Below are 15,610 nucleotides of genomic sequence, written 5' to 3'. Positions count from 1 at the left end.
AGGGAAAGATGAGACATTATAAAGGACTTTCACTTTTTAGAGTCAATATTTTTTCCAATTTAAACTTTTTATCATCAGATAAAATAACCAATAAAAAATTATTTATCTTTTTTTAAATATAAGATGAGAAGAAAAAAGTACAAGTGTTCAAGCACAATAAGAACTAAGCTAAGAGCATTTTAGATCTTGCTTCCTAACATATTGTCAGTTTGGCTTAAGAAAACTCTTACAAAAATTTAAATAAAAACAAAAAACCCACTAATCTATTTTAAGGTGTAAAATGTTAATTATTTTTTAAGTGAAGGAGAGACAGAAATACAGACAGACAGGAAAGGAAGATGAGAAGCATCAATTCATAGTTGTGGCACCTTAGTTGTTCATTGATTGCTCTCTCATATGTGCCTTGACGGGGGTTGGCGAGGGTTATAGCCAAGCCAGAAACCTATGGGCTCAAGCCAGTGACAATAGGATCACATAGATCAGTGGTCTCCAACCTTTTTTGGACCACGGACCGGTTTAATGTCAGAAATATTTTCACGGACCGGCCTTTAGGGTGGGACGGATAAATGTATCACATGACTGAGACAAGTGTCAAGAGTGAGTCTTAGACGAATGTAACAGAGGGAATCTGGTCATTTTTTTTTTTTTTTTGTATTTTTCTGAAGCTGGAAACGGGGAGAGACAGTCAGACAGACTCCCGCATGCGCCCGACCTGGATTCACCCGGCACGCCCACCAGGGGGCGACGCACTGCCCACCAGGGGGCGACGTTCTGCCCCTCCGGGGCGTCGCTCTGTTGCGACCAGAGCCACTCTAGCGCCTGGGGCAGAGGCCAAGGAGCCATCCCCAGCGCCCGGGCCATCTTTGCTCCAATGGAGCCTCACTGCGGGAGGGGAAGAGAGAGACAGAGAGGAAGGAAAGGGGGAGGGGTGGAGAAGCAGATGGGCGCTTCTCCTGTGTGCCCTGGCCGGGAATCGAACCCGGGACTTCTGCACGCCAGGCCGACGCACTACCGAGCCAACCGGCCAGGGCCAATCTGGTCATTTTTTAAAAATAAAACATTGTTCAGACTTAAATATAAATAAAACGGAAATAATGTAAGTTACTTATTCTTTCTCTGCGGACCAGTACCATATGGCCCACGGACCGGTACCAGTCCGCGGCCCGGGGGTTGGGGACCACTGACATAGATGACCCCCCACACAAGCCAGTGACCCCTCACTCAAGCTGGTGAGCCTGTGCTCAAGCTAATGACCTCGGGGCTTAAACATGGGACTGCAGCGACCCAGGTTCAACACTTTATGTACTGCGCCACCATCAGTCAGACTCTACGAGTTTTACTTTATTAACTAAAATGAAAAACCTCCCTCTTAAATATCACTCACACGTTGAAAAGAGAGAGTGTTCATCTGTTCATCATCCTGCTGTATCACAGTAGTCACCACTTCATCCATTTCCAATTTCTTCCCAGGTACATGTTTCTCTGCTTCTGTAGTTACTCTCTTTACAGCTGCTCTTGATAAATTTGGTTTTGGTTTTTTGAATCGACTTCTCACAAAAGGTGCTGGCTTAACCTCAGATGGCTTCTGTTCTTGATGAGATTTGCTTTTGGAACAAGGATTAGCAAGCTTTAGAACAAACTGTAGGGGCAGTGGGAGTGGAGTCTTAGGACAACCTTAGAGATTGACAGTAAACATTTAATTCTAATTCTTTTTTTGGTATTTTTCTAAAGTGAGAAGAAGGGAGGCAGAGACTCCCACATGCGCCCAACCAGGATCTACCTGATCTACTCAGGAAGTTCACTAGAGGGCAATGCTCTGCCCATCTGGGGCATTGCTCTGTTGCAACAGGAGCCATTCTAGTGCCTGAGGTGGAGACCATGGAGCCGTCCTTAGCGCCCAGGCCAACTTTGCTCCAATGGAGCCTTGGCTGTGGGAGGGGAAGTGAGAGATAGAAAGAAAGGAGAGGGTGAAGAAGGGTAGAGAAGCAGATAGGTGCTTCTCCTGTGTGCCCTGGCCAGGAATCAAACCCAAGACTTCCACACGTGGGGCCAACGCTCTACCACTAGGCCAACCAGCCAGGGCTTAATTCTAATTATTAACAGGAAAATAAATCAGACTATTTGGTAGATCCTGAAAACTATGAGTAATATATTCAAGATATAAGCCTAGGAATTACATCATATTTGCACAAAGAAAATACAGGTCTGTCACACCCATACTAACTTAGAAGTATGTGTTATAATTCTCTATGTTAGTAATTCTACATAGTCAAATGTCAGAATAACCTCAATCCTCTCTCCCAGTCTTCCCAAAACTAGCTTAAAATCTCTAACAGTATGCTATAGATTATTATGTCTTGAAATCTCACTTAAACATAATCTGCCAATGTAACTTTATATGCTTTGTCTTTAAAAGCACACAGACCTATATACTTGTACCTTAAATTAATATCTGAAAACTGCTCTGGAACACCTGTAGATTGTGTCCCCTGGTCTTCTATTTTATCAATTTCAGAAGTCTGCAAAGAAGTCTTCAAATGACTCAACGAGCTTGAGGGTTTCTTTTCAGAATTTCTTTTTTCTTCGACAGTTGTATGCACCACGGATAGTACTTCACTGCTAATGTTCTAGAAGAAGTCACAGTAAATCAGCACATATACAAGACTCCTTAGCATCTCAAACAAAAACCTACTATATTCCAAACACTTTTCTTTAAAAATCTTAAAGTTGGCCTGACCAAGCATTGGCTCAATGGATAGCGTGTTGGACTAGGATGCAGAGAACCCATGTTCGAAACCCCAAGGTCGTCAGCTTGAGTGCAGGCTCATCTGGTTTGTGCAAGGCTCACCAGCTTCAATCCAAGGTCGCTGGCTTGAGCAAGGAGTTAGTCTGCTGTAGCCCCCCCCCCCGCCCCCCCGGCCGAGTTAAGGCACACATCAGAAAGCAATCAATGAACAACATAAGTGCTGCAACTACCAGTTGATGTTTCTCATCTCTCCCTTCCTGTCTGTCTGTTCCTATCTGTCCCTCTCTATGTCTCTGTCACACACAAAAAAAAAATCTAGAAGTTTGCCCTGGCCAGTTTGCTCAGTGGTAGAGTGTTGGCCCGGCATGTGGATGTCCTGGGTTCGATTCCCAGCCAGGGGACACAGAAGAAGCACCCATCTGTTTCTTCAACCCTCCCCCTCTTGCTTCTCTCTCTCTCTTTCTCTGCCCTCCTACACCCTGCAACCAAGGGTCCATTAGAACAAGTTGGCCCCAGGTTCTGAGAATGACTCCATGGCCTCTGCCTCAGGTGCTAAAAAATGACTCCAGCTGCAATGGAGGAAGGGTCCTAGATGGGGAGAGCATCACCCCCTAGTGGGTTTGCCAGGTAGATCCAGGTCAGAGCACATAAGGAGTATGTCTCTCCGCCTCCCATCCTCTCACTAAAATAAAAATTTCTTTTAAAAATCTAGAAGTTTGTTTTAATCTTTAAATAAAATAAAATTTACAAATGTTAAAACAAAACTCAGTTAACTCTTCTTTTTATATTGCATATTATCTTTCCAAGCCACAAATGCCACTATTACCTATCAAAAAAAAAAAAGTTTAGGAAAGAGCCCTGGAAAATGTAAGAATAGGAAGAACTTCAAATAACTAAAACCTTTTAATAAAAAGAACTTTTAAAAGTGGAGTAAGACCTGACCTGTGGTGAAGCAGTGGATAAAGCATTGACCTAGAATACTGTGGTCACTGGTTCAAAACCCTGGGCTTCCCTGGCCAAGGCACATGCAAGAAGCAACTACTAGAGTTGATGCTTCGCGCTCCTCTCCATCCCGCCCCATCCCTCATCTTTCTCTCTCTTCTCTGTAAAATCAATAAATAAAATCTTTTTTTTTTAGAGAGAGATGAAGAAAGAGAGGAATAGAGACAGATAAGAACAGAGAGACAGGAAGGCAGAGATGACAAGCATCAACTCATAATTGTATCCTTAGTTGTTCACCGATTGCTTTCTCCTATGTACCTTAATCAGGGGATTCCTGCTGAGCCAGTGACACCTTGCTCAAGCCAGTGACCTCTGCACTCAAGTCAGTGATTATGGGGTCATGTCTATGATCCCATGCTCAAGCTGGTGAGTCAGCACTCAGGCCAGAGACTGCACACTCAAGCTGGTGAGCCTATGCTCAAGCAAGATGAGCCTACACATGCTAACAACCTCGGGGTTTCCAAGCTGGGTCCTCAGTGTCCCAGGTCGATGCACTATCCACTGAACCACTGCCTGGTCAGGTAATAAAATCTTTAAAAAAAAAAAACAAACGGTGAAGTAAAATAGAGTAGGGCAGGAAAATAGAGAAAAATCAATACATTTATAGTCAAAAGAAATAATTTCAATGTTTGTTTATACTAGAGTTAACACAAATTCAGTCCAATTTTGCTTATTCCTTGTATCTAAAAAAGTAGAATAATGACATTAATAGTAACTTTTTGCCTGACCAGGTGGTGGCTCAGTAACTAGAGCGTCAGACTGGGACATGGAGGACCCAGGTTCAAAATCCCAAGGTCGCCAGCTTGAATGAGGACTAATTTGGTTTGAGCAAGGCTCATCAGCTTGAGCCCAAAGTCACTGGCTTGAGCAAGGGGTCACTCGGACTGCTGTAGCCCCCCTGGTCAAGGCACAAATAAGAAAGCAACCAATGAGAAACTATGGTGCCACAACGAAGAATTGATGCTTGTCCTCTCTCTCCTTTCCAGTCTATCTGTCCATATCTGTCCCTCCCTCTGTCTCTGTCACACACACACACACAAAAGAATAGTAACTTTTGCCCAGGACAGGTAGCTTGGTTGCTTGGTTGGTTACAGCATCATCCCAAAATGCAGAGGTTGCCAGTTTGACCCCTGGTCAGGACACATAGAGGAATAGACTGATGCTCCTGTCTCTCTCTCTCTCTCTCTCTCTCAAATCAATAAAATAAATATTAAAAATAATAATAATAAAAGAATAGGCCTTGGCCAATTGGCTCAGTGGTAGAGCACAGCCCCGTGTATGGAAGTTCCAGGTTTGATTCCCCATCAAGGCACACAGGAGAAATGACCATCTGCTTCTCCACCCTTCCCTTCCCCTCTTTCTCTCTCTTTCTCTCCCTTTATCTCTCTCTTCGCCTCCCACAGCCATGGCTCAAATGGTTCAAGCAAAGTTGGTTTCAGACGCTGAGGATGGCTCCATGGCCTAGCCTCAGGTGCTAAAATAAAATAGTTCAGTTGCCAAGCAACAGAGCAGTAGCCCAGATGCGCCGAGCATCACCTGACAGGAGGCTTGCCAAGTGGATCCTGGTCAGGGCGCATGCAGGAGTCTGTCTCTGTCTCTCTCTCACTTAATAGGAAAAAAAAATTGTAACGTTTCCACACTTAAATTTTTTTAAATTAAAAAAAAAAAGACACTATTATCTTCAAGGTCAAAATACACAGACTTTAGGGCTAAGATGTTAGGCTTTAGAGATTTTAAACATTGTTGGGCTTGGTAATTATCATGGAATTATTTTGATAATGTTTCTCTGAAAGAGCATTTTAAAAATGTTTTAAGAACAGAAAAATACATACTTGGATATTTAGTGAAGGCACAGTGCTGCAGTCAGCACCACTGCTCTGAATTAAATCTGTCTCAGTTTGTAGTGAGGTCCCAGTCTTCTTTGGTTCATTTTCCCTTAAACAAATGTCTGTTCCAGTTTTTTTCAAATCTGCCACCATTTCCTCAGTAGCACTGATCTCTTCTGATCCACTTTCATTCAAGGAAATACTTCTTCCAGTTTCTTTCAAATCTGTCTCTGTTACCCTAATGGCAGCCATCTTTTCTGATACCTTTTCCATCAGAGAAATGTCTCTTTTTCCATTTTCTTTCAAATTAATCTCCCTTTCCTGTACGGCACTGATCCCCACTAGTACGTTTTGCCTTGGGGGAATTTCTTTTTCAATTTCTTTCAAACCTTTCTTCACTTCTCCTGCAGTGCTGACCTCCTTTGGGGCACTTTCCTGTAGGGATAGTTCATTTCTTTCAGTTTCTGCCAAATCTGTCTGTATTTCCTCAATGGCACCAGTCACCTCTGGAATCTTCTCTCTTGGAGAAATCTCTCTTCCAGTTTCTTTCAAATCTGACTCCACTTCCCCTGCAGTGCTGACCTCTGGGGCACTTTCCTGTAGGGATAGCTCATTTCTTTCAGTTTCTGCCAAATCTGACTCCACTTCCCCTGCAGTGCTGACCTCTGGGGCACTTTCCTGAAGGGATAGTTCATTTCTTTCCGTTTCTGCCAAATCTGACTCCACTTCCCCTGCAGTGCTGACCTCTGGGGCACTTTCCTGTAGGGATAGTTCATTTCTTTCAGTTTCTGCCAAATCTGACTCCAAGTCCCCTGCAGTGCTGACCTCTGGGGCACTTTCCTGTAGGGATAGTTCATTTCTTTCAGTTTCTGCCAAATCTGACTCCACTTCCCCTGCAGGGCTGACCTCTGGGGCACTTTCCTGTAGGGATAGTTCATTTCCTTCCGTTTCTACCAAATCTGACTCCACTTCCCCTGCAGGGCTGACCTCTGGGACACTTTCCTGTAGGGATATTTCACTTTCAGTTTCTGCCAAATCTGTTTGTATTTCCTCAATGGCACCAGTCACCTCTGGAATCTCATCCCTTGGAGAAATCTCTCTTCCAGTTTCTTTCAAACCTGTCTCCACTTCCCCTGCAGTGCTGACCTCCTTTGGGGCACTTTCCTGTAGGGATAGTTCACTTCCAGTTTCTGCCAAATCTGTTTGTATTTCCTCAATGGCACCAGTCACCTCTGGAATCTCATCCCTTGGAGAAATCTCTCTTCCAGTTTCTTTCAAACCTGTCTCCACTTCCCCTGCAGTGCTGACCTCTGGGGCACTTTCCTGAAGGGATAGCTCGTTTCTTTCCGTTTCTGCCAAATCTGACTCCACTTCTGCAGTGCTGACCTCCTCTGGGACACTTTCCTGTAGGGATATTTCACTTCCAGTTTCTGCCAAATCTGTTTGTATTTCCTCAATGGCACCAGTCACTCCCGGAATCTCATCCCTTGGAGAAATCTTTCTTCCAGTTTCTTTCAAATCTGTCTCTATTCCCACTGTGATATCAACCATAGCTGGTATCTTCTCTCTGGGAGAGCTGTCTCCTCTTCCAGTTTCTTTAGACTCTGACTCGACCTCCTTAGATGAGTTAGCCTCCCCTGGTACCTTCTCCTTTGGTGAGGTTTCTACTCTTGCTGCTGTCTTTTCCCCAGAGGCAAGAAGAATAACCTCTGGTACCTCTTCCTTTGAGGAAATCCCTCTTCTTCTAGTTCTTCTTCCTATATTTGGCTTTGGTTTCTGAAATCGACTCTTTAGAACTGGAACTGGTTTGAGTATATTTGCTTTATTATCCTCTTGAGTACTGTAAAAAAAAGACACAATCAAATTTTAAACTAGTCTGCCAGTTGAAGAGATGATGGATGAGAACTCACTACTGAAACACTAGAAACTCTCAAATCAAATAAAATAATAATAAACATTAAGAAAGCCTGAAAAATCTCTGGGTAAAATTTAAAAATTCAAAGAGAGAAAATTCTCTTTTGAAATTATGATAAAACTTTTAAATAATGAAATATATCTATTTATACAGAGACACATAAAAAACCCCATCAGTAAGGTCAATTAGAGTAGCAGCTAATTGGCCATGAATAGTTTCTTCCTACTTCTCATCCACACCATTCCTCACAAACACTGGCTGAGAAAAATTCAGTAGGCTCTGCAGTGAAGCTAGCCAGTGTCTGCTATTCCTACATCTTTGCCCCTACTATCCTTCACACAGACATATGCCTTCCATAAGGGTTAAGAAACTTATTTATATGGCCAGACTTGACTGGCACCTCAAATAGCTGGATGAATGGATGATTTGAACAAGATATAGACTATGACTATAAACTCGGTTCACACCTCCTCATTTTTAAAAAACAATTTAAAGTGGTATTTCCTATACTAACATTTCTCTAAGAACTATGATTTCATAATACAAATTGGGAATAAAAGGAAAGATTAAACTAACAATAGTTTGCAGTTTGCTGAATGATATTGGGCATATAGTAATTAGTATCTAGAACAAGCACCTTGTTCTCCAAAACAGCAGCAACACTTAGGTTTGTTTTATCATAGCACTGCATGGTAAAAAACCAACAAAGGGCCCTGGCCAGTTGGCTCAGTGGTACCAGTGTGTAGATCTCCCAGGTTCAATTCCTGGTCAGGGCACACAGGGGAAGTGACCATCTGCTTCTCCACCCCTCCTCCATCCCCTTCTCTCATTCTCTCTCTCTCTTCCCCGCCAGCAGTCATGGCTCAGTTGGTTTGAGCACATTAGCCCTGGATACGGAGGACAGCTCTGTGGAGCCTCTGCCTCAGGTGCTAAAAACAGCTTGGTTGCAAGCATGGCTCCAGATGAGCAGAGCTTCAGTCCCAGAGGGGGGCTGCCAGGTGGATCCAAGTTGGGGCTCATGCAGGAGTCTATCTCCCCTACTCTCACTTGAGAAAGAAGGAAAAATAAATAAAAATACATAAATATATAAATGAATGAAAGAGCTCTTAGTGACTAGTTAAGAAAGGTCATTAATGTCAGGCAAAAGTTAGATCAAATGAAACACAAGATTTATTCAGCAACATTAATCTAAACAAGTGTATACAATTTAACTTTTAAAGAAAGATTAAAAAGACAACTTTTTTATTGTATTTTTCTGAAGTGAGAAGCAGGGAGACAGAGAGACAGACTCCCGCATGCACCTGACCGGGATTTACTTCAGCATGCCCACCAGGGGGTGATGCTCTGACCATCTGGGGTGTTGCTCCATTGCAACCAGAGCCATTCTAGCACCTGAGGTGGAGGCCATGGAGCCATCCTCAGTGCCCGGGCCAACTTTGCTCCAATGGAGCCTTGACTGCGGGAGGGGAAGAGAGAGACAGAGAGGAAGGAGAGGGGGAGGAGAATAGAAGCAAATGGGCGCTTCTCCTGTGTGCCCTGGCCGGGAATCAAACCCAAGACTTCCGCACACCAGGCCAACGCTCTACCGCTGAGCCAACTGGCCAGGGACAAAAACACAATCTTTTCTAAAAAGATTAAAAATTGAATACTTGCCCTGGCCGGTTGGCTCAGCGGTAGAGCGTCGGCCTAGCGTGCGGAGGACCCGGGTTCGATTCCCGGCCAGGGCACACAGGAGAAGCGCCCATTTGCTTCTCCACCCCTCCGCCGCGCTTTCCTCTCTGTCTCTCTCGTCCCCTCCCGCAGCCAAGGCTCCATTGGAGCAAAGATGGCCCGGGCGCTGGGGATGGCTCTGTGGCCTCTGCCCCAGGCGCTAGAGTGGCTCTGGTCGCAACATGGCGACGCCCAGGATGGGCAGAGCATCGCCCCCTGGTGGGCAGAGCGTGGCCCCTGGTGGGCGTGCCGGGTGGATCCCGGTCGGGCGCATGCGGGAGTCTGTCTGACTGTCTCTCCCTGTTTCCAGCTTCAGAAAAATGAAAAAAAAAAAAAAAAAAAAAAAAATTGAATACTTGTTTGAACTTGTCTCAGTCCTAACCTATCTTTCTTTATTGAAACAACTGTTTTTTATAATGCAATTTTTGATTACATAAGGCAGTTTCTTAGAAACAAGAGGCTTTTCAAATTGTACTTGCTTATATAACTGCAGTGTTTGGGTTTTTTCCTTAACTATCATTAACTTTAATAATAGAAGTTTATAGAGAGAAGGGCAGTGTCTTGAGACTAGAAATCCGATATGCAATTGTACTTGATTATTTTCCAACTGAAAACATACAATGGGCTCACAACTCTCTCCTCAGGTTATAGAATTTAAGGGGAAAAAAAGAATTACAATTGGAGATGGTAGGAGAAAAAATGTGTACAAAACTGTATCTGTTCCATGGTCCACATATCTGTTTTTCTAAAATACAGAGTTTAAGAATCAATAAAATATTTATAAACTTCTATAAGATAATCATCAATCATGGTACTAACCTCAAAATATTTACATGAAGTATACAGGATGCAAAATTAGCCTAGAGAAATAAGTTTCAAACATATATTTGCTAATTTATCTAAGCAAGAAGAATTTTTAATGCATTCTTCATCTCAGAGCCTCTTTCTCTATTTTCTCTTTCTTTCACATAGCATCTTGAATAGTTCAAAGTGTTTGGGAAGCAGGGACAACTGCCATAAAGATGCATATATCTTGATAAAACACAAAATCTTAAATTGTTTTTAAGGATGCTGGAGATTCAAAAGACCAGAAAGACCACATGATAAAACTGAAAGGCCAATGTCTTGAAAAGGAAAGTTATATCAGACTAGATATTAGTTATAAACTAGGGTTCTAAAACCCAAAGACCACTAAGAGAAAAGCTTAACATTCTACCAAGCCACACAAACTATTAAATGGAGTCTGATTTTAATTAAAGAATAAATAAAAAATCCAAACACTCATATATCTGTATCAGAGATATGACCAAGAAATGTCATACAAAATTCTACCCAGAGATTCTGTGGCAACGTAGTGAAGTAGGGGAGGCGGTACAGGAAGGGAAGTAAGAAGCGAAAGAATAGAGGAAGAAATGAGGAATAGAAGAATACTTCTGTCTTCTAAAAATGATCTTTAAAGTAGTTCAAGAAACCAAGCTTTTACTCTCAGTTAAGGTAATATTTAAACAAGCTAAAACAGTTGTAAGAGAGTATAGAATAGGCCAGACATTAAATGGAAAGACTGGAAAAATATTAATAATTGTTGAAATTAATAATAGGTACATGTAAGTACATTATTCTGTTTTCACTGCTTTTGTGCACATTCATTATTCCCAAAAGAAAAAAAAATTAAAATATATTAATTCCATCAACCTGGTTTTATGCCTTCCTGAGGGGAAATAACAAATATAAAGAGCATTGGCTGGGAGAAGTATGGGATTATTTTTTATTTTTTCTCCTCATACATTTCTCATTTATATATGAGAAGTATGGGGTTTACATGTGGTTTTACATAAAACTTACACAATCCTTAAATAAAGGCAATTATGTGATCAATCTAACCCCAAAGAACCAAATATTAAACAAATTAGCAGTGTTTTCACATTTGGACATAAATATCTGATTTAACATGCATGTTAAATTATAATGCTATCGCTGTTAACTCAAGGTCTAATTTATGATGAGTAGCTCTTTTCAAATCACCCATAACCAAGAAATCGTCATGAAGGTTACAAAATAAACAGCCTCGAAAAAATGAAGTTATATTTCTAAATATTATATAACTTGATATACAGAATACAAATCAGTCTGATTTACTTGTTTTTAAAAATTAACAATTTATGCCCTGGTCAGATAGCTCCACTGGTTACAGTGTCATCCTGATGGCTATGGTTGTTGGTTCCATCCCCAGTCAGGGCACACACAGAAACAAATTGATGTCTATTTCTCTCCCTTCCTTTCTTTCTAAAATCAGTTTAAGTTTTTTTTAAGTTTAAAAATATTTCAACTAAAATGTTTTTTAAAACCTAACAATTTTGCCTAAATAGGAGGTGGTGTCGCTGGCTTAAGTGTGGGATCATAGACATTACCCCATGGTCAGGTCAGTGGCTTGAACCCAAAGGGCGCTCTGACGCCCAAGGTCGCTGCTTGAGCCCAAGGTTGCTGGCTTGAGCAAGGGGTCACTCACTCTGCTGCAGCCCCCCGGTCAAGGCACATAAGAGAAAGCAATCAATGAACAACTAAGGTGCCACAACAAAGACTTGATGCTTCTCATCTCTCTCCCTTCCTGTCTGTCCCTATCTGTCTCTGTCAAAAATAAATAAACAATTTCTAGCCAGACCTATGGTGGCACAGTGAATAAGTTTCTACTTAGAATGCTGAGGTCGCCAGTTCAAAACCCCAAGGTTGCCCAATAAAGGCATATATGAAAACCAATTACTACAAGTTGATGTTTCCCATTCCTCGACTCTACCACCCATCCTTTCTTACTCTAAAATCAATAAATGAAATCTTTTCAAAAGAAAATTATATAATCAATTAGATGGTCCTTACCTTAGACATTCATTAACACACTTGGGCTCATCAGGTTGCATAGTTTGAAAAGAAGTATAATTTTCTTCTGACTGTGATATGATGATGCCTTCACACTCAAAACTGTTACATGACAGATCTTCTATTTGTCCAGGAGTCTTAATAACAAACACATTTTTAAATAATAAACACATATGTTTAAAGGTTTACAAACACAAAGTGTAACAATAATTTATAAAAAAATCTCATTGAAAATTGTGTACAATCTGAGTATGAAAAAAACAATAAACACTTCAAAATTCTAAGATAATATTCAAGGGACACTTTTTAATGTTTTTTCCTTTAGATATCTGAGAAAATGTCATAAGCCACAACTTTTACCTTATCTCAAAGCCATTTCTCCTCCAATCGTAAATCAAGTAACTGCTTCAGTCTCACCTGTAAGAATTATACTCTGGGGTCCGTCTTATTATTATAATCACACTACAGACCTTGGGAATTATAAGAAATTGAAATCTCAAATTATGCTAACTGTTGCCTTTGCCACAAAGACTAGTTATTATGTAAATAATCTAAAATAGATAATCGTGTTCTTAGAATTATATTTTAGTGCAGATTTTTTAATATTTTGTTTAAGCCAGTGTTAAAATTTGCATATCTAACAATATTTTCAAAAGGGAAGTGTAATTCAAACACATACACAATGGTGAAAAGCAAGTCCAAATATGAGGTAAGGTGAAAGCTGATGATTCACATCACATAAATGCCCAAAATCCAGAGAGCTGAGTCACGTTGCTTTACAATTAGTCAAGCAACAGGCTATGAAATTTTGGCCTTATATTTAATGAACAATGTACAAAATCATATAGCATTACTGTTTTAAAAGGGGGGTGCCTGACCAGGTGGTGGCACAGTGGACAGCGCGTCGGACTGGGATGTGGAGAACACAGGTTCGAGACCCCGAGGTCGCCAGCTTGAGTGCAGACTCATCTGGTTTGAGCGAAAATTCACCAGCTTGAGCCCAAGGTCGCTGGCTTGAGCAAGGGGTCACTCAGTCTGCTGTAGCCCTCCAATCAAGGCACATATGATAAAGTAATCAATGAACAACTAAGGTGTCACAATGAAGACTGAGGCTTCTCACCTCTCTCCCTTCCTGTCTGTCCCTACCTGTTCCTCTCTCTGACTCTCTGTCTCTGCACAAAAAAGGGGGTGTGTAAAAGGAGACTTATGTACTTGTTTAACAAAAAACTGGGAGGAATCAGCATACTCACATCTCTATCACTACAGGATTCATTTTCATTCTTTTCTACATTGGCGCCAATTTCTTCCTGTGATGCAAGAATTTCTTTTCTTTCAGCAACTTGACCTACATTTGACTGTAGCCTCTGCTGTCGGCTGCTCATTAGTCGTGATGGTCTGAAAGCCTTCAGTGGATCATCTTTCTGCAGACTTACTTGTTCACTCAAACTAGAACAATTACAAAGATTATACTGAAGTCACATACTTGCTGTTTACAGTACTGCCTTCTCTCAGTTAGAAATAAATAAACCATTTGTAACATAAAATAATTCATAAGTGCGTCTTCAAGAACATCCATCAAAGATGCTCATACTTCTACACTTTCTCTGGAACCCAAGACATAATCCTGGAAGTCTGAGTATAAAAAGCATTTTAAATTAAATTTTCATCACAAAACGGGAAAAATCTATAGCTGATAAGCATGTAACACAATTCTCCACTAAGGATACTATCGTGTAATGTACACCTTCAGGGAATGGAAACAAATTACAGCTAAATGTACAGTCCATACCCACTGGTAACTCCTTGCTATAAATAAATTACCTAGAAACATACATCTTATCCATTAACTTACCTTACAAAACTTTAATAATCTTGTTAATAAATTGAGGGAGAAATGTAATTGCTAATTCAAAGAATCTATATCATAATTTATTTCTACAACATGCATTAAACATAAAGAACCTTATTAAATGTTTTAACAGCCCTGGTTGGTATTTCAGGTAGTCAGTCCATCATCCCAATATGCCAAGGTTGTGGGTTCAATCCCCAGTCAAGGCACATACAAGAATCAATCAATGAATGCATAAATAACTAGAACAAATTGATATGTCTCTCTTTCTCTCTCTCTCTCTCCTCTCATCGCTTCCTCTCTCTCTAAAAATCAATATTAATTTTTTTACTTTTTTATGTTGCAAGAAAGAGACACAGACTGACAGGCAGGTTGCTCAAGCCGGCGACCTTGAAGTTTCGAACCTGGGTCTTCAGCATCCCTGGTCGACACCCTTTAATCCACTGTGCCACCACTGGTCAGGCAAAAAAAAAACCCTTAAATAAAATAGTTTCAATAACACTTATAGTTATGCCTGACCTGTGCTGACACAGTGGATAAAGCATCAATCTGGAACAGAGGTTGCTGGTTCAAAACGCTGGGCTTGCCTGGTCAGGGCACATATGGGAGTTGATGCTTCCTGCTCTTCCCCACCTTCTCTCTTGCTCTCTCTCTCTCTCTCTCTCCCCACTAAAATGAGTAAATAAAAATCTGAAAAATAAATAAGTAATAGTTATAAGTTAAAAATGTGCTTAAAAATCCTGACAGGCGCCTGACCAGGTGATGGCGCAGTGGATAGAGTGTCAGACTGGGATGCAGAGGACCCAGGTTCAAGACCTCAAGGTCATCAGCTTGAGCGCGGGCTCACCTGGTTTGAGCAAAGCTCACCAGCTTGGACCCAAGGTCGCTGGCTTGAGCAAGGGGTTACTCGGTCTGCTAAAGGCCCACAGTCAAGGCACATATGAGAAAGCAATCAATGAACAACTAATGTGTCACAACGAAAAACTGATGATTGATGCTTCTCATCTCTCTCCGTTCCTGTCTGTCTGTCCCTATCTATCCCTCTCTCTGACTCTCTGTCCCTGTAAAAAAAAAAAAAAAAAAATCCTGACAGGCTTGAGTGTGGGCTCACCAGCTTGAGCACAGACAGGGTCACTGACTTGAGCATGGATCATAGATATGACCCCATCCCTGGTCTCTGGCTTTGAGCCCAAGGTCATTGGCTTGAGCAAGGGTTCACTGGCTCAGCTGAAGCCCCCTAGTTAAGGCAAGAAACTATCAATGAATAATTAATGTGCTGCAACCATGAGTTAATGCTTCTCATCTCTCTCCTTTATCTCTTTCCCTAAAAAATTTTTAAAAAGGACTTCAAGTACATAGCTGAAAGTAAACTTCATAGAGTATCAAGTAGAAAACAAGTTATTACAATCACTCCCAAGAGTTACTATTTTTATTCCACTTTCTAAATACTTACTTAGATACAGTATCAGCTTCTGAGTTCTTGCTTTGTGAATTCTCCATTCCAGAAATGTCAAATGAATCCATTCTATCCTTTTCCATGTGAACCTATGAATTCAGTGTTTTACATTTAATCTACTTAACATAAAAAAGTTCAAACTTTGTTATAAAATAAGTGAAAATTAAAACAACAAAATTTATTTTGTACTTCTATTTTGAAAAGTTTTTAAAGTCATACAAATAAAAGTATAAAA

General features: G+C 41.1%; 1 protein-coding gene across 6 annotated transcripts in view; it reads right to left on the bottom strand.

Annotated features, from left to right (window-relative positions):
• BDP1 (B double prime 1, subunit of RNA polymerase III transcription initiation factor IIIB) overlaps positions 1 to 15,610 on the bottom strand; it is a 126,675-nt gene that overhangs the window by 55,875 nt on the left and 55,190 nt on the right. For 5 of the 6 annotated variants that reach the window (XR_010750272.1, XM_066376574.1, XM_066376590.1 and 2 more), the window contains exons 13-18: positions 15,373 to 15,464; positions 13,321 to 13,516; positions 12,071 to 12,207; positions 5,581 to 7,414; positions 2,440 to 2,627; positions 1,385 to 1,604 (exon numbers count right to left, since the gene is read on the bottom strand). Coding sequence is in view for 5 of the 6 variants with exons in the window: in XM_066376574.1 (XP_066232671.1) it covers positions 1,385 to 1,604; positions 2,440 to 2,627; positions 5,581 to 7,414; positions 12,071 to 12,207; positions 13,321 to 13,516; positions 15,373 to 15,464 (2,667 nt within the window). In the remaining variant the exon portion in view is untranslated. The remainder of the gene's footprint in view (positions 1 to 1,384; positions 1,605 to 2,439; positions 2,628 to 5,580; positions 7,415 to 12,070; positions 12,208 to 13,320; positions 13,517 to 15,372; positions 15,465 to 15,610) is intronic. The other variant, XM_066376604.1, reaches the window with a different exon arrangement.

Source organism: Saccopteryx leptura, chromosome 1 (assembly GCF_036850995.1).
Source record: "Saccopteryx leptura isolate mSacLep1 chromosome 1, mSacLep1_pri_phased_curated, whole genome shotgun sequence".
Classification (NCBI taxonomy): domain Eukaryota; kingdom Metazoa; phylum Chordata; class Mammalia; order Chiroptera; family Emballonuridae; genus Saccopteryx; species Saccopteryx leptura.
The sequence above is the reverse complement of the archived record's forward strand: the minus strand, read 5'-3'. Positions and strand labels throughout refer to the sequence as shown.